Below are 24,791 nucleotides of genomic sequence, written 5' to 3' on the forward strand. Positions count from 1 at the left end.
TCCAGGGCCGCCGAGAGGGGGGACAGGGGGGACAAAATTCCCCGGACCCGGGCCTCCGGGGGGGCCCGGCGCTGCCGCCGCAGTCCGGCCCACCCACCTTCTGTCGCTCCCTGGCATTGAACTTAAGCGCCTCACCTTCGAAAGCGAAGCAAGCAGCGGCAGACCACTCCTTCTTTCCGTATCCCGCCCTCGCCTGACGTAACTTCCGTGAGGGCGGGACACGGAAGGAAGGAGTGGTCTGCCGCTGCTTGCTGCGCTTTCGAAGGTGAAGGGGCTTAAGGTCAGTACAGAGGGCCCGGTGGTGGGTGGAGGGGGGCCCAGCGACCTCGGGTGGGGGGGACCCGGGGGCGGCCTTGTCCCGGGCCTGGCCCAGTCTCTTGGCGGCCCTGACCACATCATACCATTATTGCAAAAACATCACTGGCTACCAGTACAATACAGGGCAAGATTTAAAACTGTCTGATCTAAAGGAAATGACCCAGAGTACTTGAAGAACAAGATCTCCACACCTCCAAGGTCCTCTCAAGAAGTATACCTAACCCCCTGTCTCCGAAGGACATCACATGATGTGATACCCACTCACCCACCAGCGAGTCTTCTCCAGAGTAACCCCTGCACTGTGGAATGCACTCCCTGAAAGGCTTCACTTAATACAAGACTATCTCTACTGCAGGAAGCAGATGAAAGTTTGGCTGTTCTAAACGTACACACACACAAGCACACGCACCCACTTTTTACTGCTGCAATTGTCTATTGCTTATGTTTAACTTATTCTTGCTGTACACTGCCTTGAGTGAATTCCTTCAAAAAGGTGGTTAATAAGTCCTAATAAATAATTAATAGTGCATATACAGTAGAACTAGTGATATCTTTGAGACACACTACGCATTAGAATGGGAATGTAGTGACCTTGTCACACAGGCAAAGTGATACACACAGGGAAAAATAATTCTAACTATAGGTACACAGCACTGGATTCTTTATTAGAAATCAGGCAGGAAAAGGAACTTGGAGTTAATGTGGACAATACAGCGAAATCCTCAGTTCAGTGAGCAGTTGAAGTCAAGAAATCAAGTAGAATAATATGTAATATTTGGATATGAAATGGATAATAAAACAAAGAATTAATAATGCCTCTGTACTGATATGTGGTATGTATGACTGTACCTTGAACAATGTATGCAGTTCTGGTCACTGTGTCTCAAGAAAGATATAGCAGAATTAGAAAAAGTACAGAGGTGGGCAACCAAAATTATAAATGGGAAGGAATGGCTTCCCTTATTACTAGGCCCCCTCTGGGATAACATGTCTTCCAAGGAAAATAAATCATGTGTACCCATTTACCTTAAGGAGACTGAGGCCATTTTTTATGTTCAGTACCCACTGAATACCAGCTGCCAAATCTTTGGGGGATGAATTATTTAGGTTTATTTATTCCTTACTAGAGTAGTATGGACCAGCCACCCCCTAATAGGTGGAATAAATAAACCAAGGCTACGTAGGTATGAGAAATGCAATTGTTTATTACTTACCAAGCATAGATAACAAATAGTAATTTCTCATAAGAGTACAGCCAAAGCCAATTCGCCAAGATAAAAGCCCCAAGGCTACATATGAGAAAGCAATAGGATTTATTCCTTATAAGAAAAACAATTCTTTTATTATTACTTGCCAATGCAGATACAATTGATTAGTTTCTCATGGGAGAACAGCCCTGCTTGCACAAAGGTACTGGCTGTGACTGTCTCCAAAGAAGTAGGAAATACAATCACTTATATACGTTCATTAACATAACAGGTCATACATAGGTAATCTTATAATAATCACACTTATTGGATATATGATAATATTATGGTTTACACTGATTGGCTATTATAATAATGTGGTTAGTACTTACTGGAAAAGCTAATAATGGACTAGCTCTTCTTGGAAGACTATCTTCCTGAGGAGTTATCTTGTTCTATTTTTCACTAAAATATCTGTGACCACCATGTTGCTAAACCATATTACTCTGTTTTTCCATCCTCGCCCCTTCTTCATTTCTGCTTGCACCAGGGTGTCTCAACAGATCATGAGTTGAGCCACACTGGAGTTCAGGCCAGTGTCACACAAGCTCTGGCCTGTCAGTTTTTATATAACAAAAGAGAGGGAATGAAGTACAAACTAAAGTCCAAACAAAAAAAAACAGCACCACGGGCCTTTAAAAATGGAACACAGTTCTTTAATGAATGAGCCTTGACAAAAAGACCTGACACGGGCCGTGTTTCGGTGACTAGCACCTGCGTCAGGGGTCTACATAGAATACAAAACATAGAAATAATATATTTAAAAATTTTTTTTAACATATAATGAATAAAACCAAAGATTAATATTTAGACTTATCAAGCATACATATATAAGCCTATATAAACACCTAAAGCATTTAATATTTTAACATTGCATTTAATATTTTAACATTCTCATATATTATTATATAGTAATTTGAAAATAAATAGATAATTAATCAAAACAAAAATGGTAACTCACCACAGTGATGACGTGGAAAACTTGGGGAATAACTCGAATATATTCCTCTACAATATATTATTCCTTACTTTTGGACAAAAAAGTAAGGATTAATATATTGTAGAGGAATATATTTGAGTGTTTATATAGGCTTATATATGTATGCTTGATGAGTCTAAATATTAATCTTTGGTTTTATTCATTATATGTTTAAAAAAATGTTTAAATATATTATTTCTATGTTTTGTATTCTATGTAGACCCCTGACGCAGGTGCTAGTCACCGAAACACGGCCCGTGTCGGCTCTGTCAGTTTTTATAATCATTTTAGGCCTGAACCAATGTTCATAGTTAGGTTCATTTTCTACAGGGATAATCCCATCAGCCCACTGAACAGCAGTGACAAAACATTTGTCTTCTAGCCAATGTTGGTTCTGCTTCACTCCAATTCTGATGCCTTGGGTTCTTCCTGCTATTGTTTTCACAAGTTACAGTCCTGCTGTCTCATAAGCTGAGTTTGGGACTGGTCAGTTGTAACTCCTATTTGACAGCCTGAGGAACAGTACAGAATACAGATGAATGTTTAGGTTACATTCCAAACTTCCTTTTAAAGAAGGGGCCCTAAGTCATTTCATATGCTTTTTCTGTCAGTGTGAAAGAAAGTATGCTTTTGCCATCAATTTTTATTTTTGGACAAACATGTTTATTGAAACATTGAGATACTACTTCATGCATTCCTCAAGCAGACTCATTTTCCTACATAAAATCTGACCCTGATCTACCCTCTTTGTTCTTCTTTGCATTACATTCAGAGGATTTGGGGTCTTAAGGTCTTCCTGCCAGGGTTGATGTTACTGTATCACTCTTCTTGATCCTTTGGGGACTCTTTGCCAATGTTGTTGCTGTTCTGTCCGTGTGGTTCCTTGGGGTCTTTCTATCAATGCTGATGGCACCTTACTCCTCTTTTGGTGTTTTGGATCATTCCTGCCAATGTTGATGTTGCTGTACCACTCTCCTTTTTACTTGTGGGTCTTCCTGGCAGTGCTGGTATTGTTCTTTCCCTTTCCCCATTCTTTGGGGGGTCTTCATTATACTCTTTTACCACTTTGCCCCTCTGATGGTGGCCCTTCATATCACTAGGAGTCTTCATATCACTGTTAGTGTCCTTTGCCCCTCTTTTGGGGGCCCTTTTACAAAGCGGCAGTAAGCCCAACGTGGGCTTACCGCATGCTAATCTGGAACTACCTCTGGCCCAACGTGGCAACCGGCGGTAGTTCCAGCTCCTGCGTGCCATTTGCCATGCTAGGGAAAAGAGCTGGCTATTTTCTAGCAAGGCGCTAACCTGGCGGTAATCTGGCAGCACTGTGCACTACCCAGTTAGCAAGGGAGTCCTTACTGCCAAATCAATGGGTGGCAGTAAATGCTCCCCCTCGCATGGCCAAGCAGTAAGAGCAATCTTACCACATAGCCATGGCTATTTTCAGGCATTTTTACCCGCTGCAGTAGAAAGGGCTGCAGTGCAGCAAAGACATCCCCCACTAGTAATGCAGGGCCCTTTTTACCGCAGCTTAGTAAAAGGACCCATTGGTTACTCTTGATGTATAGAGTGCTGTTGCTCCTGTGGAAGGTACCTGTCAGCAAATTTTGAGCAGCTGCAGGTTTGATAAAAATATGGATGGAAATCCCACTGTTAGAGTGCAGTCTTACTTCCCCCATTGACTTTAATGAACCTGAATGATCTGAATAATTCAGAAACTGAAGACACCTCAGCTGCCTGACTGCCTTGTAGTTGGAATTCATTAACAAAATCCTATTTTTCTTCATAGCATTTGTTCTGAAGTATGTACTACAAAATGTTAGTTGGTATTTTCAGATTGCATACTGGATATACTAACAACTTACAACTGTTATCAGATTTGGCAAGCTTTTTTTTTTATAATCAGTTCCTGTCTCTTAAAAAAACTCAGTGCAGTTTCATTTCCAATATCAAGTTATTTCCATCTTGTCTCGTGTTGTTTTGTTTTTAAAATCAGTAGTATAGTGTTCCTAGAGTCAAATTTCTCTTGGACAACACCAAGGAATAGACCTGAATAGTTTCAAAGGGGTCCGTTTACTAAGACATTGTAAAAAGTGGCTTATGTGGGTTTTTCCCATGCACTATTATTTTTACCACATCCTTAAAATGGCCTTTTTGTAATGGCAATGTGCTAATGTTGCCATTAAAGAAATTTACCACATGACCACTTACTGCCACCCATTTTGTAGGTAGTCAGGGCTCACTCAGTGTCCATACACTAACCAGTTAGCACGTGCAGATTTGGCAGTTACATCAGGATGTCTGAGTGTATCCCTTAGTACACCATCTTAAGTTGTGTTAGACATGTATTAATGCCTAATTCAGCTTACTAAAAGTGCCCCAAAGATTCCTGAACACCTATAGGACTAGATTCTATATATCACGCCTAAACAATTGACACCAAAAAAATACACCTAGGCACATTCTATAGACTGCACCTAAATTTAGGCGTGATTTATAGAATATGCCTAAACCTAGGCATAGTTTATAGAATATGGCAAACACTCATTTTCTGTGACTATATTTAGTCACGGCCATTTATGCCAATAAAAGCATGGTGTAAATGGTTCGTGCAGAATGGACTTGTTCTATAACAGTGCATGTAAATTCTAGGAATGCCTACAACCTATCCATGCCCCTCCCATGGCCACACCCCCTTTTAGATCCATGTCTTAGAATTTACGTGCATTGGTGTATAGAATATGCTTAGACATTTGTGCGTGTAAATCCCAATTAATGCCCAGAAGTGTCAATAATTGCTTGTTAAATTCAATTATCATCACTGATTGGCTTGTTAAGCTAATTAAGTTGCACACACAAATCCAGAATATGCCTGGATTTGTGTGAGCAACTCAAATCACGCTATATAGAATCTGGGGGATAGTGCAGAATAATTCTTATTCTGAACTAATAAGAAAATACAGCAAGTAAAGAACTGAGGTTTCAAAAGCAGAGAAAAAAAATATGTAAGTAAATTCCATTAGTCAAAACCCAAGAACCAAAGTTTTAATGAAAATTAAAATTTTGCAGTCCAGTTTTATCATTTAATCATTACTGCTTGTATCTTAAAACATTGTTTATAGACACAGATGTAAATAGACCCATAAACATGCTATAAAATCTATTCTAAGGATTAAGTGGAGTATTTTCCTTGAGAATTTGATGTGTGAATTTTTCTTCAACTTTTCCTTCGCTAATAAAACTTTGCAAAGCAACCTCTGTGCCCCTACCCCACCCCACTAAAGAAATGCAACATGGCCAAAAATACCAGAACAAAATACGAAACAACAGCAATTCCATATGAAAGAAATAAGAACATTTATTATAGTGGACAAAAGTCTGTTTGAAATGGAATTCACAGCATTTTATAAACACAAACATAATAGATGGGAAAATGCAGAAGAAAAGGTAAAGGGACTACATCAAATCTTCCTTCAGGCTAAAGGAGGTGAAGAAATGAAAAATCTGCAAGCCATAGCATGAATTAAAACCAGGCTTGGGACAGGAGGCAAACATGAAATGGAGGAGAAACCTATTGGTTAGACCACTGTGCTGATAACCATGGAATCTCAGTTCAAGGTCAGCTGCTGCTCCTTGTGGTCTTCAACAAATCACTTGGGGGTCTTTTATAAAGGTGCACTAGCATTTTTAGCACACGCTAACTATGTAGATGCCCATAATATTCCTATGGGCATCTACATGGTTAGCACAAGCTAATTTTTAACACATGTTAAAATGCTAGTGCACCTTTGTTAAAGGGACCTTAAACCCCCCCCCCCCCCCCGTTACCTTAGGTACAAAAATTAGATTGTAAGTCATCCAGGAACAGGGAAGTACCTAATGTAACTCACTTTTAGCTACCACGGAAGAAAAAGGTGTGAGATAAATTCAAAAAATGAAAAGGATTGTGTAATATATATTATTAATTAGTTGTATCAGTTACTGTTTACTTAAATCAGGGAGAGAGAAAGAAGGCCATACCTTGTTTCTACTGCATTCTTGTAAGGGTGGGCATTGGGAAGGAGTCTGAGCTACCAGGAATGCAAGTGCTCATGTTATGGACCCTATTTTGTTTTACACAACATCTTAACCAAAATACACCACAAAGCAAAACTTTGGGCTATTAAGCAAAATATACCTTAATCAATTCTACTTTAGTTAGAGAACATTAATTGTTAATAATTATAGGCTAATATTGACATACATAAAGCGTAAAGTCTTGTGGGATTTTTTTTAAATTGTCTCCTCTATATGAAAGTCACCCAAATATTTGTCAAACAACAGCTGTTTAATTTGACAATCACTGACCCCAACTATCTTGTTATATTATGATCAATGCAGTGTTGATTGATGATCATAGCAGTTTATTTCCAAACATTACCAATATATGCATATTTATAGGCATAGCCATACTTTGTCTGTTATTGTCCATCTGTAGTTTACCTCTCTTTAAATAATACAATTTACTTGAGTGGTATTTAACTTACCTCAAGATATCCAGCCTGCAAAGACTTACTGTAAAACAGTCAATCTAAAATTACACTAGTAACACGTACATTCATAATCTATTGTAGTGAAAGATATTAAAATTCATTTCTGAGGCTTTAAATCCACCTTCTGGATTTTGAGCTGCACCAAGACAGAATCAGACAGCATTTGCATTCTGTTTTAAAATTATATATATATATATATATATATATATATATATATATATATATATATATATATATATATATATATATATATATATTTACTGAAGCCCTTATGAAATTGTGGAAATTGTTCTTGGGTTCATTCAAAAATGATTTCAAATGTAATTATTTATTTATTTATTTATGAACATTTATACCCCACATTTATAATTATACTAAACAGTGTTCAATTCATTATAAATGAGAGGCATGTTTAAAGAGTTTAAGCACTCTCTTCTTACTCAGTACCAAGGATTACTTATCTTCTAACATAAAAAAAAGCACCTCCGGGTGTTAGGAGTATAATTCTATTGCTGGATGGTTTGTTTATACAGTTTTTAAAAAACATTCTTTACTGAAAAATTCAATAAAGACGATATAATTAGAAAAATTAAAAAGCACCTCCATTTAATGACCCTGATTCACTAAAGCCCATCTTCTATTCTGTCTATCTAGAGAAAAAAATTACCTCCCTGTTTACAAAGCCACGTGGCAATGCCGACACATCCCATTAAAAGTGAATGGGCTGTGTCACCATTACCGCAGTGGCAGCTGCTAGCACAGTTTTGTAAAAAGGGGGGTTAGTGAATCAGCTCAAGTAACTGTGTTACTCCCTGTGGAACTTCCCTTTGAAAATTTGGACCAGCTGAGAAATTTTGGTACTTTGAAATAGGTGCATAATACACATATGAATTCCGCAGTGTAATTTCCCTCCTGTGAACCTTTTATCCTACAGAAGCATGTACATTCTAACCCACTTAGGGAAAGGGGAAGAAAAGGGTTTGCCCATTAAATATTGTGATCATTTGTAAAACTTACACATAGACATTTACCCTTGGATTCTACATATCGCTCTGAGATTTCAGTGCGGAAATCAAAGCATATTCCATAATAATGCACATAACTTAATTAGTTAACAAGCTAATCAGCACTGATAATTGGATGTTATCAAGCAATTAGCACTAATTGGCATTTAGAATTTACACACACTACTGTTTAAGTGTATTCTGTAATGTGGTATGCATAATTTCTAAATTGCACAGTTGAAAATACTAGGACTAGGGGGCACGCAATGAAGCTACAAAGTAGTAAATTTAAAACAAATCAGAGAAAATATTTCTTCACTCAACGAATAATTAAACTCTAGAATTCGTTGCCAGAGAATGTGGTAAAAGCAGTTAGCTTAGTGGGGTTTAAAAAAAGGTTTGGATAGCTTCCTAAAAGAAAAGTCCATAAGCAATTATTAAGATGGACTTGGGGAAAATCCACTGCTTATTTCTAGGGTTAGCAGCATAAAATGTTTTGGGATCTTGCCACCAGGATTGGCCACTGTTGAAAACAGGATTCTGGGCTTGATGGACCTTCGGTCTGTTCTAGTATGGCAACACTTATGTACTTATGCTCTATCAAAAATGCCCCTTTATATGAACAGGACTTACTTAATCAGCAAGGCAAATGTAGCTTGGCACTGGCATCTGAATTTTGAGGCTTATTGATGCCGTAGTGTAGTTCTTAGCCATTCTGGCACTGTTAGTCAACACTATTAGATTTGGGGCAATCAATGAGAGATTTTCTCAACAGAGGTATCATTTTTGGCAGACTTTTCCCTGTAATTCCTTTTATGTCTCCTCAATAATCCAAGGGTTTCTTAATTCTACTTATTTACTTTTTTCCAACTGTGCATAGATCAACATGACTAGGATTCTATAAATATCCTCTAGTTACAGGATCAACATATAAGTTATGAGCACTATCGAGTTTACAATACATACTTGAAGTACTTAATATAAAACAAGAAATAGGTAAGGAAATCTACAGCTTTACAAAATACTTGGTCTGGTCATTTCTAATGCAAATACAACAGAACATATACATTTAAAGTGATAGAAAGCTTAGACTGAGGAATGTGAATGGTCCAATTTACTTATAATCACAAAATGTTGACTGCAAAGAACAAGGACCCAAACAGCAGAGGTGGCCAAAGGAAATGGAGACCTGAGCCACAAGTGTCAACAAACATCTTTATTAACAACTGACCCGACAAGACTGTGTTTTGGCAACAGTGCTTGTGTCAGGGGTCTTTATTATTTCAGGAAACAAATGAATATTGTTCCAACAATTGTGCAAATAACCAAATGGTGTGATGCCTAGTAATCCATGGCTCCAAGTCAGAATGTTTGCACAATTGTTGGAACAATACATATTTGTTTCCTGAAATAATAAAGACCCCTGACACAGGCACCATTGCAGATGTTTCCTTTGGCTACCTCCACTCTGTGGTTCCTTGCAACTTTTCTGCAGAGTTTTTTTTTCTATTTTTCTGGATTGCAAAGAACACAGTCAAACAAGCAAAAAGGAAAAATTCTCCCGTAAAAAAGTCAAGCAAAGAAAAGGAACAGAAGGAGCCAAACTCCACAACCAGGATGTCATAAACAGGCTCAGTTTATTAGCAAATCATCAGAGAACAATGTCCAATACCCATAGAAACAAGAAAGGTAGTATGCAATGGGTACTCCAAAATATATAAATGACCCAATACTGTAGTGTTTTGGCAACAACCTTTGCCTTCCTCAAGGGTCCTTAGAAGAGAAAAGTATAGTGTATAAATACATAAAATTATAAGAGTCTAAAAACAATGAAATGTGAACACATCATATAAAACTGAGCAGATTGTAAAAGATGTTCATAACATAATTGAGAAAATGTGCATCGTATGAAAAGAGAATGTTTATTATTTAAAAGGAGAGTGTCATATAAAAGAAAAAAATATACATCATATACATATACATCCTATGCAGTAGGAATGGATCCTCAGAAGCTTAGCCAAAATTGGGTGGCGGAGCAGGTGGGGGAAGAGAGGTTGGTGGTTGGGAGGCGAGGATAGTGGAGGGCAGACTTATACGGTCTGTGCCAGAGCCGGTGATGGGAGGCGGGACTGGTGGTTGGGAGGCGGGAAATACTGCTGGGCAGACTTGTACAGTCTGTGCCCTGAAAAAGGCAGGTACAAATCAAGGTAAGGTATACACATATGAGTTTATCTTGTTGGGCAGACTGGATGGACCATGCAGGTCTTTTTCTGCCGTCATCTACTATGTTACTATCATATAAAAAAGTAAAGTATATATCTTATGACAAGAGAAGACCAGTGAACATGAAAGAAAGATGGTGCAAACTATAAACCACAAACCCACATAAAATTAAAGTAAAAACCATACCTATTATGAGGTACACATTTACATGTATTCTACCAAACAAACACAAAAATGTTCCTAAAAAAGTAAAATATACCATCAGGCAAATAAATAACTAAATAAAAATGGCCGACTAAGTTAATACAATGATAAATAACCCCACGGAACTGCTATGACTGTATATCCCATATGAATAAATAATTAATAAAACAGGAATGACTAAAGAATCTCTCTGAATGACTAACAGATACTGATGCTAATAGGTATAAGATAATCCCATTCCAGAATAAACTAAGAGTGACGTCATACCTTTAAATAAAAAGAAAAATGACCTGCCTGACTTACAAAAATAGGTAATAATTGTGTGCACAATATTAGTAGATTAATGCAAGAAAATTTAAAGTGAATGGAAACCATATAAAACTTAAACGTTGCACTGCTAACACTCAATCCTGTTACTAGGAGCATTTTAAAGTAGCGCTCAAACATCCCAAAAAAAGTTGTGATAATAAGTGAAGTGCAACTAAAGCTAATATAAAAAACTGGAAATGGACAACAATGTGTAATTGAAATATAAACATTGTATCCTAAAGATTAACTTGAAAATACTGAAGAGCCAAAAAATACTGTCGGTGTCTCTACCATCAAAAGGCGCGAACGCTGAACCACAGTGAACAAACATAAGATATATTAAAATAAAACGTGCTATGTGTTGTGAGTGCATGAAGAGTGAATAAAATATGAATATGTTGGAATGTGGTGAACTCAAGAGGCTCTATTTGAAAACAGGAGCAACATGAACTGTGGGAGCAGAGAGAGATGCAGATCTGACTATCAACCAAAGTAAACAAGATATAAAGGGAAACAGCGAATAGATAGGATGAGTCTATATATAAAAAGTAAACACATGAAAATAATAGTAAATTGCATGCTGGTGCTTATACATGATAATGGTAAATTACATCCATGATGTAAAAAGAGAATTTATTTATTTTATTTATTTATTGCATTTGTATCCCACATTATCCCACCTCTTTGCAGGCTCAATGTGGCTTACAATTCACCATGGATACTGGAAATAGAAGTGAATATACATTTGGTTTACAGAGGGTTTTGTGTTACATGGTGGTGAAATACATGAAGGTGTTAAAGCAGAAAGACATTATAAGACAGTCTGGAAGTTTTAAAGATTATACAGTTACACATGTTGATCTTTGTGATATATCTTGTCGAAGAGATAGGTTTCCAATAGTTTGCGGAAATTGGTCAATGATAAATCAATGTATAAAAGGGGGATAAAAATATAAAACACTGTAAATGATGCATTACATTCTAATGCTTAAACAATAGTAAACATAAAATACAGAAGAATATAAATATAAACTTTTAAAAAAACAACCATATTCTGATGTTAATATAAAAACAATTATATCTTCACAGATAATATAAAAAATGATCACAAATAAAAAAAAGGTGTCAGAAAGAGAGTAAAATAAACAAATACAAATGGCATAAAAAAACTAAAACATGGCTTCATATAATGAAAAGAAATTATAAAAAAATTTATCAATTCAAGCTCACGATCCAATCCTAGAGGAAGTACAGTATTCATGTCAAAAATCAACCTCTGTTCCATTCTAAGGAGTGCAGTGTCCACATTACCGCTTCTCCGTGCTTTTTTAAATACTCTGATTAGAAAGAAACAAAGATCATCACATCAAATAGCATGTTTTATTTTAATATATCTTATGTTTCTTCACTGTGGCTCAGCATTCGCACCTTTTGATGGTAGAGACGCTGACAGTATTTTTGTGGCTCTTCAGCATTTTCAAATTAATCTTCAGGATACAAAGTTTATATTTCAGTTACACATTGTTGTCCATTTGCAGTTTTTTTATATTAGCTTTAGTTGCACTTCACTTATTATCACAACTTTTTTTTTGATTTTTCAGTGCTACTTTAAAATGCTCCTGGTAACAGGATTGCGTGTTAGCAGTACAACTTTTAAGTTTGATATGGTTTCCATTCACTTTAAATTTTCTTGCATTAATCTACTAATATTGTGCACACAATTATTACCTATTTCTGTAAGTCATGTGGGTCATTTTTCTTTTCTATTTATTTAAAGATATGATGTCACTCTTAGGGGCCCTTTTACTAAGCTGTGTAAGAGTCTATTTGCGCACAACACATGCCAAAATGGGGTTACCGCACGGCAACCATGTGGTTCTTGCGATAATTTCATTTTTGCTGCATGTCCGATATGCGCGGCCAAAAAATATTTTTATCGGACGCATGCCAAGTGGCATTTAGTGTGTGTAGGTCATTACCGCCCGGTTACGTGAGACTTTACCACTAGGTCAAGGGCTGGTGGTAAGGTTGTAGACCCAAAATGGACACGAGGCAATTTTGATTTTGCCGAAGGTCCATTTTCTGCAAAAATTTTAAAAAGGCATTTTTTACAAGCATGCTTAAAAATAGACTGGCTTGCATCCAAAACCCGTGCCTACACTACCGCAAGCCATTTTTCAGTGCACCTCAGTAAAAGCACCCCTTAGTTTATTGTGGAATGGGATTATCTTGTACCTATTAGTATCAGTATCTGTTAGTCCTTCATAGATATTCTTTAGTCATTCCTGTTTTATTATTTATTCATGTGGGATATACAGTCATAGCAGTTCCATGGGGTTATTTATCGTTGTATTAGTTTAGTTGGACATTATTATTTATTTATTTATTTATTTGCCCGATGGTATAATTTACTTTTTTTAGAGACACTTGTTTTTATTTGGTAGAATCGGGGCTTTTTTTGTGCCGGTACACACCAGTACGGTGTACCAGCACCTTTTTTTTCCGGCGAATCACTGGCCTGCACCCTTCCTCTTACTCCCCTCTTCACCCTCGACAGCATGGTGCAGCGATTAAGAGAGGCTGCCGGCATCAGGTCCTTCCCTCTGTGAGTCCTCCCTATGTGGAAACAGGGAAGGCCCTGCTGCTGATGGCCTCTCTTAATTGCTGCACTGGCTGATGCTAGGGGCATGGACTCTGAATCAGGCAGCGGGAGAAGGAGGATGGGCGGGGGGGGGGGGGGGAGAGAGAATTGCTGGACATGGATAGCAGGGGAGGATGGGGGGAGAAGAATCGTTGGACATGGATGGGAGGGGAGGGGAGGGCAGGGGAGAGAGGAGACATGCTGGACATGGATGGGAGGAGAGGGCAGGAGAGAGAGGAGAATCACTGGACATGGATGAGAGGGGAGGGCAGGGGAGAGAGGAGAATCACTGGACATGGATGAGAGGGGAGGGCAGGGGAGAGAGGAGAATCGCTGGACATGGATGACAGGGGTGGACAGGGGGCAGAGGAGAATCGCTGGACATGGACTGGAGGGGAGGACGGGGGAGAAGAATCGTTGGACATGGATGGGAGGGGAGGGCAGGGGAGAGAGGAGACATGCTGGACATGGATGGGAGGGGAGGGCAGGGGAGAGAGGAGAATCGCTGGACATGGATTGGAGGGGAGGGCAGGGAAGAGAAGAGAAGAGAAATGCTTGAATTGGATGGAGAGGAGCGCAGAAGAGAGTGGAGAATTGCTGGACATGGATGGATGGTGGGGAGGGCAGGGGAGAGAGGAGAATTGGTGGACAAGGGAGAGAGGAGAAATGCTGGATTTAGATGGCGGAGAGGGGAGAGAGAATTATTGCTGGATATAGATACAGGGGAGGGAAGAGAGAGAAGAAATGGATGGAGGGAAGGAGAGAGGAGAAATGATGGATATGGATGGAGGGAAGGAAAGAGAAAAGAAGAAGATGCACATGGATGGGGATGAGGGAAAGGGAACAAAGGAGAAAAACTGCACATGGATGGAGAAAATAGTCAAAAGCTGGATCCACATTATACCTCCTCTAGTCAATTCCACGGAGGATCCAGCTTTTACTTATGGATGTAGGGCAAGAAATGAAGAAGAAAGGAGGAAAGTAAAGAAATAAATGGAAAGGAGTTAAGAGAACAGATAGAGAGCAGCAGAATCAAAGACTGGGACCAACATGATCAGAAAAACAAGTCACCAGACAACAAAGGTAGAAAAAAAATCATTTTATTTTCATTTTAGTGTTTGTAATATGTCCAATTTGAGAATTTACATCTGCTGTCTTATTTTGCACTGGGTATACTGTAGCTGTAACAGCTTACAGAAATGATTTATAATGAAAAAAATCACGTTATTTTTTTCTCCTATACTGGTATAATATTTTCAATGATGCCTGTTTATATACACCATGGCTGGTATAAGCGGTGTGGCTATCATGGGGCAGAGCCATAGGTGGTGATGCAGCCCATAATGAGTACCAGTAATTTTTTTTTTGTTACATTTGTACCCCGCGCTTTCCCACTCATGGCAGGCTCAATGCAGCTTACCTGGAGCAGTTTTAGTGGGTCCAGTGCACTTCAGACAGGTGGACCCAGCCCCATCCCCCCACCTGTTAGGCTTGTGGAGGAAACAGCGAGCCCTCCAAAACCCACCACAAACCCACTGTACCCACATCTAAGTGCCCCCTTTACCCGTAAGGGCTATGGTAGTGTTGTACAGTTATACACTATACTCTTGTCTTCTATGGACCCTTGAGGAAGGCAATGGTTGTTGCTGAAACACTGCAGTGTTGGGTCATTTATATATTTTGGAGTACCCACTGTATACTACCTTTCTTGTTTTTATGGATATTGGACTTTATTCTTTGATGATTTGCTAATAAACTGAGCCTGTTTATGACATCCTGGTTGTGGTGTTTGGCTTCTTCTGTTCCTTTTCTTTGCTTGCAAAGAATACACACATATTCTGGAAAATACCATGTTTGTTGCACACAGTATGGCAGAGTCTGTAGATGGCCTTTTCATCATGCATTTTAAAGTATTATGCCATCATGGTTTCTGTTTGCTGAAAAGATTGAGTTCTTGAATCTCTGTGGAAATAGGTGACACCTTCTGAACCGTTCCGAGAAATAGAGGCGCCACGCAGTCCATAGTCATGGCCCGGGTACCGGTTCAGACGCATACTATGCCACTTCCTTTTCAGCTCTCCTTGCACCTAGAAATAAAACATACTGTACAGTATACTGTTGCTGAATATCATGGTACTTAGACAAATGCATAAAAAAGAGAAAAACAAAAGTTTAGTTACTGTACATTATACTGTGTGTCTTTTAAGGATTTCTATTGATTTGAAAGACTCATGAGAGTTCAGTTACATTGCAGATCAGCAGTACTTTTCACACGCTGTCTTTACATCAGTTTTCATGTGTATGTTTTCCCTTTGAAAAGTACCTCAGGCACAAAGTATCTGCAGACTTTTATACTTACTCTTTTTGTGGATGCTTTCCCCATGGAAAATAATGTGCATAGATTTGAAAATGTAATCTACATGCATTATTTTCTTTCTCGAACCCAAACATGCCCCTAGAAATACCTCTTATTGTGAAACAAAAAAATGTAGTTTTAGGTGGGTAAAGGGTTGTCATTTTATAGACAGTCCTTTTATGCTGGTAAATGGCCTCTCCCATTTTTGAACATAAACAGAGGAAATCTGTAAATGGGGCTTAACACTGTTTCACCCAGATTTGAGCACACTCCCAATTTGAGCACCCAAACTAATTGAGTAATGAGCCTGTTAGTGTCAATAATTGAGCACAAACAATCAATTGTTGGCGTTAATTGGCACCAAATTGGATTTATGCATGCATCTCGCTATTCTATAAAGATACACACATAAATCCTTTAGGGATCCTTTTACTAAGGTGCACCGAAAAATGGGCTGCGCTGGTGTAGGCGCCTGTTTTCGGTTGCTGCAGATCCATTTTTCAGCACACCTGTAAATATGGCCGTGTTTTATTTTTGCTGAAAATGGACGTGCGGCAAAATAAAAATTGCTGCGCGCCCATTTTGGATCTGAAACCTTACCGCCACCCGCTGACCTAGCAGTAGTCTCATGCGTTAACCAGGTGGTAATGGTCTAAGCACGTACAATGCCGATACCGCCTGGTTAGCACTGCGCACTGGAAAATTTACAGCGCGCTTAGTGGACGTGCATAAAAAATGAAATTACCACCCAGGCTATGCGGTAGCAGTTAAAAATTGGTGAGAGTAGGACACACATATGCGCCTACGTGGCTTACTAAAAAGGCCCCATAGCGTGCAACTGAAAAGAGGGCATGGCCATGAGAGCAGCATGGATAGATCAGGGGTGTTCACTAAAGATGCACGCACTATTACAGAAATCAGGGGATCCGCGCCTAATTTAGGCACTGGGATTTTCATCAGGATTCAGTTGATGTAAATGTTCGTGCCTAAAAGTTGGGTATGAACCCCAGCCTATGTGCTCAGGGCCGCCGAGAGGGGGGGCGGGGGGGGACAAAATTCCCTGGGCCTCCAAGGGGGGCCTGGTGCCGCAGTCCCCTCCACCCACCCCCCTCCATCCACCACCAGGCTGGGCCCTCCTGAATTCAAATCATAGTGCCTCACCTCGACCTCACTTCTGTGTCCCGCCCTTGCAAAATTGTTGCTAAGATTTCCATATAAGTGTTTTTAATTGCATATCAAGATACTTTTTATGGGGCCGATATTCAAACTATGGGAGGCAGCCCGGCTAACTCCCGTGGTCGGTGGTGAGGCCAGATATTCAATGCCAGGCCATTTCTGCCAACCGGCATTAAATATCTGGTTTATTTTTAGCTGGTTTAAACTTAAATTGCCAAGTCAATATTCAGCACTGGCCGGTTAAGTTTATACCCCCAGATTCTACATAGAGGGGGATAATCGAACGGTGCCGGCCATATCCAGGGCTGGCTCCACAAGTGGGTGGAGCCAACCGCATTTTCGAAAAACATGGCCGGCCAACTTTTGTTTCGATAATACGGTTGGGGCCGCCCAAATGTCAGAGATGGCTGGGTTTGAGATGGCCAGCATCGGTTTTTGCCCATAATGGAAACTGATGGCACCCACCTAAAAAATGAACAAATCCAAGGCATTTGGTCGTGGGAGGGGCCAGGATTCGTAGTGCACTGGTCCCCCTCACATGCCAGGGCACCAACGGGCACCCTAGGGGGCACTTCTAAAAAGTTAAAAAAAAAATAGCTCCCAGGTGCATAGCTCCCTTACCTTGGGTGCTGAGCCCCCCAAAACCCACTACCCACAACTATACACCACTACCATAGCCCTAAGGGGTGAAGGGGGCACCTACATGTGGGTACAGTGGGTTTGTGATGGGTTTTGAAAGGCTCCCATTTTCCACCACAAGTGTAACAGGTAGGGGGGGATGGGCCTGGGTCCGCCTACCTGAAGTCCACTGCACCCACTAAAACTGCTCCAGGGACCTGTATACTGCTGCGATGGACCTGAGTATGACATTTGATGCTGGCATAGAGGCTGGCAAAAAAAGTTTTTAAAGTTGTTTTTTTGACGGTGGAAGGGGGTTAGTGACCACTGGGGGAGTCAGGGGAGGTGATCCACGATTCCCTCCAGTGGTCATCTGGTCAGTTCGGGCACTTTTTTGGGAATTGGACCTGGAAAAAAGGGACCAAATAAAGTGGACCAAATTCTCGTCAAGGCCGGCTTTCTTTTTTCCATTATCAGGCAAAGCCGGCCATCTCAACGCACACCCCAGTCCCGCCCCCGTCCTGCCTTCGCTACCGTGCCAACACGTCCCCTTGAACTTTCGCCGGCCCTGTGACAGAACGCAGTTGAAGCCGGCCAAAATTGGCTTTCGATTATACCAATTTGGACGGATTCAGGAGATCACCGGCCATCTCCCGATTTGTGTCGGAAGATGGCCGGCGATCTCTTTTGAAAATAAGCTGGATAGTGTGACTTAAGTTGCGCTTGGAAATATAGTTGTATTCTGTATTTGTGTGCACAGCTTAATTAGCTAACATGCCAATCAGCGCTAAGAAATTATTGACACTAATTGGCAATAATTAGAATTTACGTGCACAACTGACCAGGGGCATAGCCAGACTTCGGCGGGAGGGGGGTCCAGAGCCCGAGGTGAGGGGGCACATTTTAGCCCCCCCCCCCGCCATTGCCGACTTTGCCCCAAGTAAAACATGGCATAAATGGTGCTGACTACATTTAGGTGGATCGACGGGTGCTCAGTGTATTCTATAAAGCACACAGAAATTTAGGCTTATTCTATAAAGTACGCCTAAGTTAAGGTGTACTTTATAGAATACGCTTTGGCTTTTTTCATTTTGGCGCTGATTTTTGAGGCATGATATATAGAATCCAGCACTTAGCAGCCAAAGAAAGGCCTGCTATTTGGGCGGCCCAATTTGGCTGCCAAACTTAACCGATGATGTGCTGAATATTTGCAGATAGCTTGTTATATCGAGCGATATAACGTTAGCCACTGACCCCAGAATTCTATATAGTGTGACTTAATTTGCGTGTGCAAATACAGTCATATTCTGTATTTGTGCATAAAACTTAATTAGTTAACAAACCAATCAGCGCTAATTGCCAATTAACAATTATTGCCAATTGGCAATTAGAATTTATATGTACAACTAAGTGTATTCTATAAAGTGATGCATGTAAATTCTGTCATATAGTTGAAAAGGGGGCGTGGCCATGGGCGTGGAATGGGCATTTCTAAAATCTATGTGCGCTGTTATAAAATACACCCAGTCCACATATAATTTAGGCGTAGGCATTTACACCAAGTAAAATGTGGTGTAAATAGCCATGACTAAGTTTAGTCGTGTTGATAGGTACTCAGTATATTCTATAAACAGCATGGAAATTTAGGCGTATAAAGTACGCCTAACTTAAGGTGTACTTTAAAGAATAGGCATAGACTTTTTTCATTTTGACGATTATATGGGAAGTTCTCTCTGTGTTCTCCCTGTGTAATTTATCTTACTGGTGGTACTTCTTTTCTCCCCTTTAATGTGGGATGCTGGAGATTTTTTTTTCTTGTATTTGATTTTACCTTTGCATTTTTCAGTTTTTTTCTTTTATCCATATTTGGAATATATCTTTCAAAAAGAAAAGACCCAGTTAAAACTGTTTTTGTTCAGTAGAGAATATGACATTCCTAATTTACGAATGCTGAATGTTTACTGTCACCCAGCTCAGAAGTATTATTTGAATTTTCATTTCTATTTACACTGGATAATAAAATAATAGGACTTACTTCCTTGTTTAAGAAGCAGTAAAGAATTGCGACAACCAGCCCCTGTAATTAGAGAATTATTTCTACTGAAGATTGAGCATTTAAAGTAAAAGCAGCAAACAAGTACACATACTCAGATTAATTTTTTAACAAATTTTTACCTGAAAAGATCCCACACCTAACTCAAAAAACAGTTGAACCTTGCTGGAAAAGGGAATGGGAAGCATAGCAAACACTATGTAGTGAATTCCAAAGAGTGGAATCAGCAGCAGGGTGGACTTTGCAAGTCTCCTATGTGAGAAGAGAAATGTAAAACTCAGTTGCAGTATGACAGGTGGTGCTGTAATATAAAACCTCATTTATTTAATGCTTTTTGTGCCCCCGTTCCTGAATAGAAAACAAATATTCAAGGTCCATGGGCAAACACAGCTTAGAATCTGTTGAAGCACAGATGAAAATCTGTAATAATTAAAAAATGTGATTTATTAGGCATCAACACTGTACAGATACATATGCAGTGGCGTACCAAGGGGGGGGGCGGTAGGGGCGGTCCGCCCCGGGTGCACGCCGCTGGGGGGGGGGGGGGGGGTGCTGCGTGCCTGTCGGCTCTTCGTTTTCATGCTCCCTTTGCCCCGGAACAGGTTACTTCCTGTTCCGGGGCAGAGGGAGCATGAAAACGAAGAGCCGGCTGGCGCGCGCCCCCCCCCCCCCAGCGGCGTGCACCCGGGGGGGTTCTTTCACCAGGGGATCGGGGGTTCTTTCACCGGGGGGAGCGTCGCGCTGTTCCGGGGGGAGGCGCTGCACCCAGGGGGCGGGGCGCATCGGCGATCCGCCCCGGGTGTCAGCCCCCCTAGGAACGCCACTGTACATATGCACAGCATAAAATTTAAAAAGAGAAAAAATACAGAGGGAGTAATATTCAGCCCACAGCAGTAAGCAACTTGTAAGCTGCTCAGAGCTGTGGGCTGTAATAACCCCAGATATTCAATGCCAGGGTATGTGAGGCTTCCCCCATTGAATATCTAGGTATATGTGGCAACCTGGAAGTTGACCAGGCACCAGTTGATATTCAGACCAGTGCCTGGTTAACTCAGTGGAAAAAGTTAGGGACAGTCATCTGAATACTTATCTGGTTAGTGGACTGAATATCGCCGCTAACCACCTAAGTTGCAGCTCCACCTAAACTCTGTCCCTGGACTGCCTTTAACCTTGAATATTGCATTCAATTCTGGTTGCTGTATCTGATATAGCGAAATTAGAAAAGGTTCAAAGAAGAGTGACCAAAATGACAAAGGCGATGGAACTCCTCTCGTATGAGGAAATGCAAAAGAGGTTAGGGCTCTTCAGCTTGGAAAGGAGACAGCTGAGGGAAGATATGACTTTAACTCTTTTATTTTGTGATTGTGAGCCCTCCAGGAACAGAAAAGTACCTACTGTACCTGAATGTACACCATTTCAATAGCCTTCAGGCTTGTAGGTGGCTTATATATTTACTGTAGGTACAGTAGCTATTTTTCGGTTTCTGGAGGGCTCATAGTAAAAAATAAAAGAGTTAAACTAGAATTTAAACATGGGTCTCTCAGGGGTTCTTTTACTAAGCTGCAGTAGCATTTTTAGCTCACCGTAGAAATCAGCTGGTGGTGAATACTAGATTGATTACTGCTAGATTGGTTGCTGGCATTTCTAAATTTGAGCATATAACACCAGTGTTGAAACAATTTCCCTGGCTGCCTGTGAAACATAGAGTGCAGAATAAACTTTTCACTCTTATTTCCCAAGTGGTTCATGGTATAATGCCATGGTATTTTGGTCAAGTTTTCACTCTGTTCTCATCTGGAAGGTCTTTAAGATCTGATTTCACTTAGGCCCTCTTTTGTCAAGCTGTGCTAGTGGCTCCCAGTGCGTAGGGTTACCATACGTCCAGATTTACCCGGACATGTCCGGGCGTCTGGACGGGTTTTGCCCATCCGCACATTTGTCTGGATTTCTGGACAAATGGGAGGGCGGGCAGCGGGCCTATCCTAGCCTCCCCTCCCCTTACTTACTATCTACTGCCCTGGTGGTCTAGTGACCTCTTCGGGGCAGGAAAGATCCCCCTCTTTCCTGCCCGGAGCGCTGCCTTCATTCTGTTGCTGTGACAGTCTTGGGATTTGCACTTTTTATTTTGTATTTTAATATGCATATTTTTTATGGAAACTGTTTAGTACATAGGTGGGTCAAAAGTATTTAAAATAAATAAATAAATAAATACTCCTCAGACTTATTTCCTACTTTGCTAAGAACACTGATAATACCTGAATGTTCTACAGCTTGGTATCCCCTTTCATTTTCACTTTCAGGGGAGAGAGAGGGAGACAGCAACCACTTGTGGATTAAAGAGGTCTCATGCCTTAATCCCTCCAGTAGCAGCTCATTCAGAGTACGTTTTGTACCCTGGATGTGAGTGAAACAGGTCTAATTTAGGACATCCTTCTTTTTAGGTTTAGTTGTTTCTTCCTGTTTGGCTCTCTCTAGTCCCACCCAAAACACACCCCCTTGTTATTTAGACCTACTGCACTGTTGGATGTTCCTTTTCTGCCTTTGCAAAATTGTGATTTGGACATTTCAAGCACGTGGATGTCCACTTGGACATTTTAAGACCTCCATATGTTTTGAAAATAAGCTTAGGCTCCTAAGTTTAGCTGAACATAGGGCACACATTTTGGAGCCCAATTTAGGAACATAAATTTAGGTGTGTATGTATATATATATATATATATATGCAGTGGCGTTCCTAGCCAAGATGGCACCCGGGGCGGATCACCGATGCGCCCCCCCCCCCGGCAAAATGACCCCCCCCGGTGCATGCCGCTAGGGGGGGTGCCGCGGCGCGTGCCTGTCGGCTCTGAAATGTTCGCTAACTTCGCTCGTTCGCTGCAGCTCCCTCTGCCCTGGAACAGGAAGTAACCTGTTCCGGGGCAGAGGGAGCTGAAGCGAACGAGCGAAGATAGTGAACTCGGACCAGGCGCGCGCCGCGGCACCCCCCAGCCGTGTGCACCCGGGGCGAACTGCCCCAACCTTGGTACGCCACTGTAAATATGGGCCCCTGTAAGATTAAAGGATCTTTGGTCAGGCAGAACTGCTGCTTTAAAGGCACTACTTAAAACATATTTACTAGGGACTTTTACTGGCAGTCAGCTGCTTCACAACCATTTCACATTTGGAATGCTGTAGAATCCTTGGATGTAGCATACATTTCTTTAAAAAATACTTACTTATATTGTGACTGATCACTGCCTCTGACATCTGGTGGGGTCAGTTTTTGCAATAAAATTCTTACAATGTTGATGAAAAGCAAAAAATTCACCTGCAAAAGTAAAAGAATCCAACAGGTTAAGAAAGCAGCTTTTTATGTATGTACTAGTAAAAAAGGCCCGTTTCTGACCCAAATGAAACGGGCGCTAGCAAGGTTTTCCTCATTGAGCAGTTGCCTGTGAGGTGCGATGCCCCCCCTCTCGGCACCGTCCCACCCATGGCGATGCATCCGGCCGCAGCCATCCGAACCACCGTGCCCATCGCACCCACCTTTGCGTTGGTTTGGCGGCGGGGGACCCGGAACCCCGCCACCACAAGTCCTGTGTGCTGAGTAAGGTGTCATCGTTGGTAGCTGTGCAGGGCGGAGTTCTGTGCGTCTGACATCATGCATGTGCAGGACGTCAGACGCACAGAAGCCCTGCCTCCACAGGCTAGGAACGCCGAAGATGATGCCGTAGTGAGCAGACAGGGCTTGTGCTGGCGGGGTTTCGGGTCCCCCGCCGGCAAAGCAACGCAAAGGTGGGTGACTCAGGAGGGGGTTGTTGCGGGGGGTGCTGGAGGTCCTTGTGTTGAGCTGCAGCTTTAGGGGGGGTGTCAACCGTTTGTTTAGGTGATTTTTTTTTCCTGCCCTCGACGTCATGACGTTTGACGCGAGGGCGGGGCACGGGTCTGTGGGGTGGCTTCACCACCATGAATCCACGAACCGTTCTGGGAGACTGACTGACTTCAGTGACGCCAGTGTCCTCAGAACGTTGAGGTTGCTTTTTATTATAGTAGATTAACCACCATTATACACGTGTATTTTGGTAAGTGAATTACTTCTTGTCTCTAAATTCAGAAACTGAACACACTTCACCCCCAACAACCCTCCCCCAACCAAATATTGAATGCAGATTGTCAAGATACATGTAAAATATGCCAGATCAATGCCAAATTTAGGCACTGGCATTTGCACCTGGTTCAGCAGGTGTAAATGTTATGTTAGGAGCAGATTAGGCCCTTAGGCGCTTTTCTATATATTGCAGATACCGTTTATAGAATAGCACTTGATGCATACTTTTTTTCCATACCAATTTTTTGGTGTGATTTAATGAATCCAGTCCTATGTGCTTTAGACTTCAATAAGCTTGTAAAAGAGATGAAGATCACTTGCAGGGGCATTTTCGACAGAGAAGGGCGCCCATCTTCCGACACAAATCGGGAGATGGACGTCCTTCTTTCAGGGTCGCCCAAATCGGCAAAATCGAAAGCCGATTTTGGGCATCCTCAACTGCTTTCTGTCGCAGGGATGACCAAACTTCACGGAGGCGTGTCAGCAGTGTACCGAAGGCGGGATGGGGGCATGCTTAACACATGGGCATCCTTGGCCGATAATGGAAAAAAGAAGGGCGTCCCTGACGAGCATTTGGCTGACTTTACTTGGTCCCTTTTTTTTCAGGACTAAGTCTCGAAAAGGTGCCTGAACTGACCAGATGACCACCGGAGGGAATCAGGGATGACCTCCCCTTACTTCTCCAGTGGTCACCAACCCCCTCCCACCCCCAAAAAAATTTATAAATATTTTTGCCAGCCTCTATGTCAGCCTCAAATGTCATACCCAGCTCCATCACAGCAGTATGCAGGTCCCTGGAGCAGTTTTTAGTGGCTACTGCAGTGCACTTCAGGCAGGCGGACCCAGGCCCATCCCCCCCTACCTGTTACACTTGTGGTGGTAACTGTGAGCCCTCCAAAACCCACTTGAAACCCACTGTACCCACATGTAGGTGCCCCCCTTCATCCCTAAGTGCTATGGTAGTGGTGTACAGTTGTGGGGAGTGGGTTTGGGGGGCTCAGCACCCAAGGTAAGGGAGCTATGCACCTGGGAGCAATTTGTGAAGTC

General features: G+C 41.4%; 1 protein-coding gene across 1 annotated transcript in view; it reads right to left on the reverse strand.

Moving 5' to 3' along the window:
• Nucleotides 1–14,995: 14,995 nt before the first annotated feature.
• The window catches only part of VIPR2 (vasoactive intestinal peptide receptor 2), a 167,773-nt gene continuing 157,977 nt past the window's right edge, over nt 14,996–24,791 (reverse strand). Inside the window, exons 10-13 of the mRNA XM_030198778.1 lie at nt 22,873–22,964; nt 19,780–19,909; nt 19,640–19,681; nt 14,996–15,541 (exon numbers count right to left, since the gene is read on the reverse strand). Coding sequence (XP_030054638.1) covers nt 15,368–15,541; nt 19,640–19,681; nt 19,780–19,909; nt 22,873–22,964 — 438 coding nt within the window. The 3' untranslated portion in view covers nt 14,996–15,367. The remainder of the gene's footprint in view (nt 15,542–19,639; nt 19,682–19,779; nt 19,910–22,872; nt 22,965–24,791) is intronic.

Source organism: Microcaecilia unicolor, chromosome 1, assembly GCF_901765095.1.
Source record: "Microcaecilia unicolor chromosome 1, aMicUni1.1, whole genome shotgun sequence".
NCBI lineage: Eukaryota > Metazoa > Chordata > Amphibia > Gymnophiona > Siphonopidae > Microcaecilia > Microcaecilia unicolor.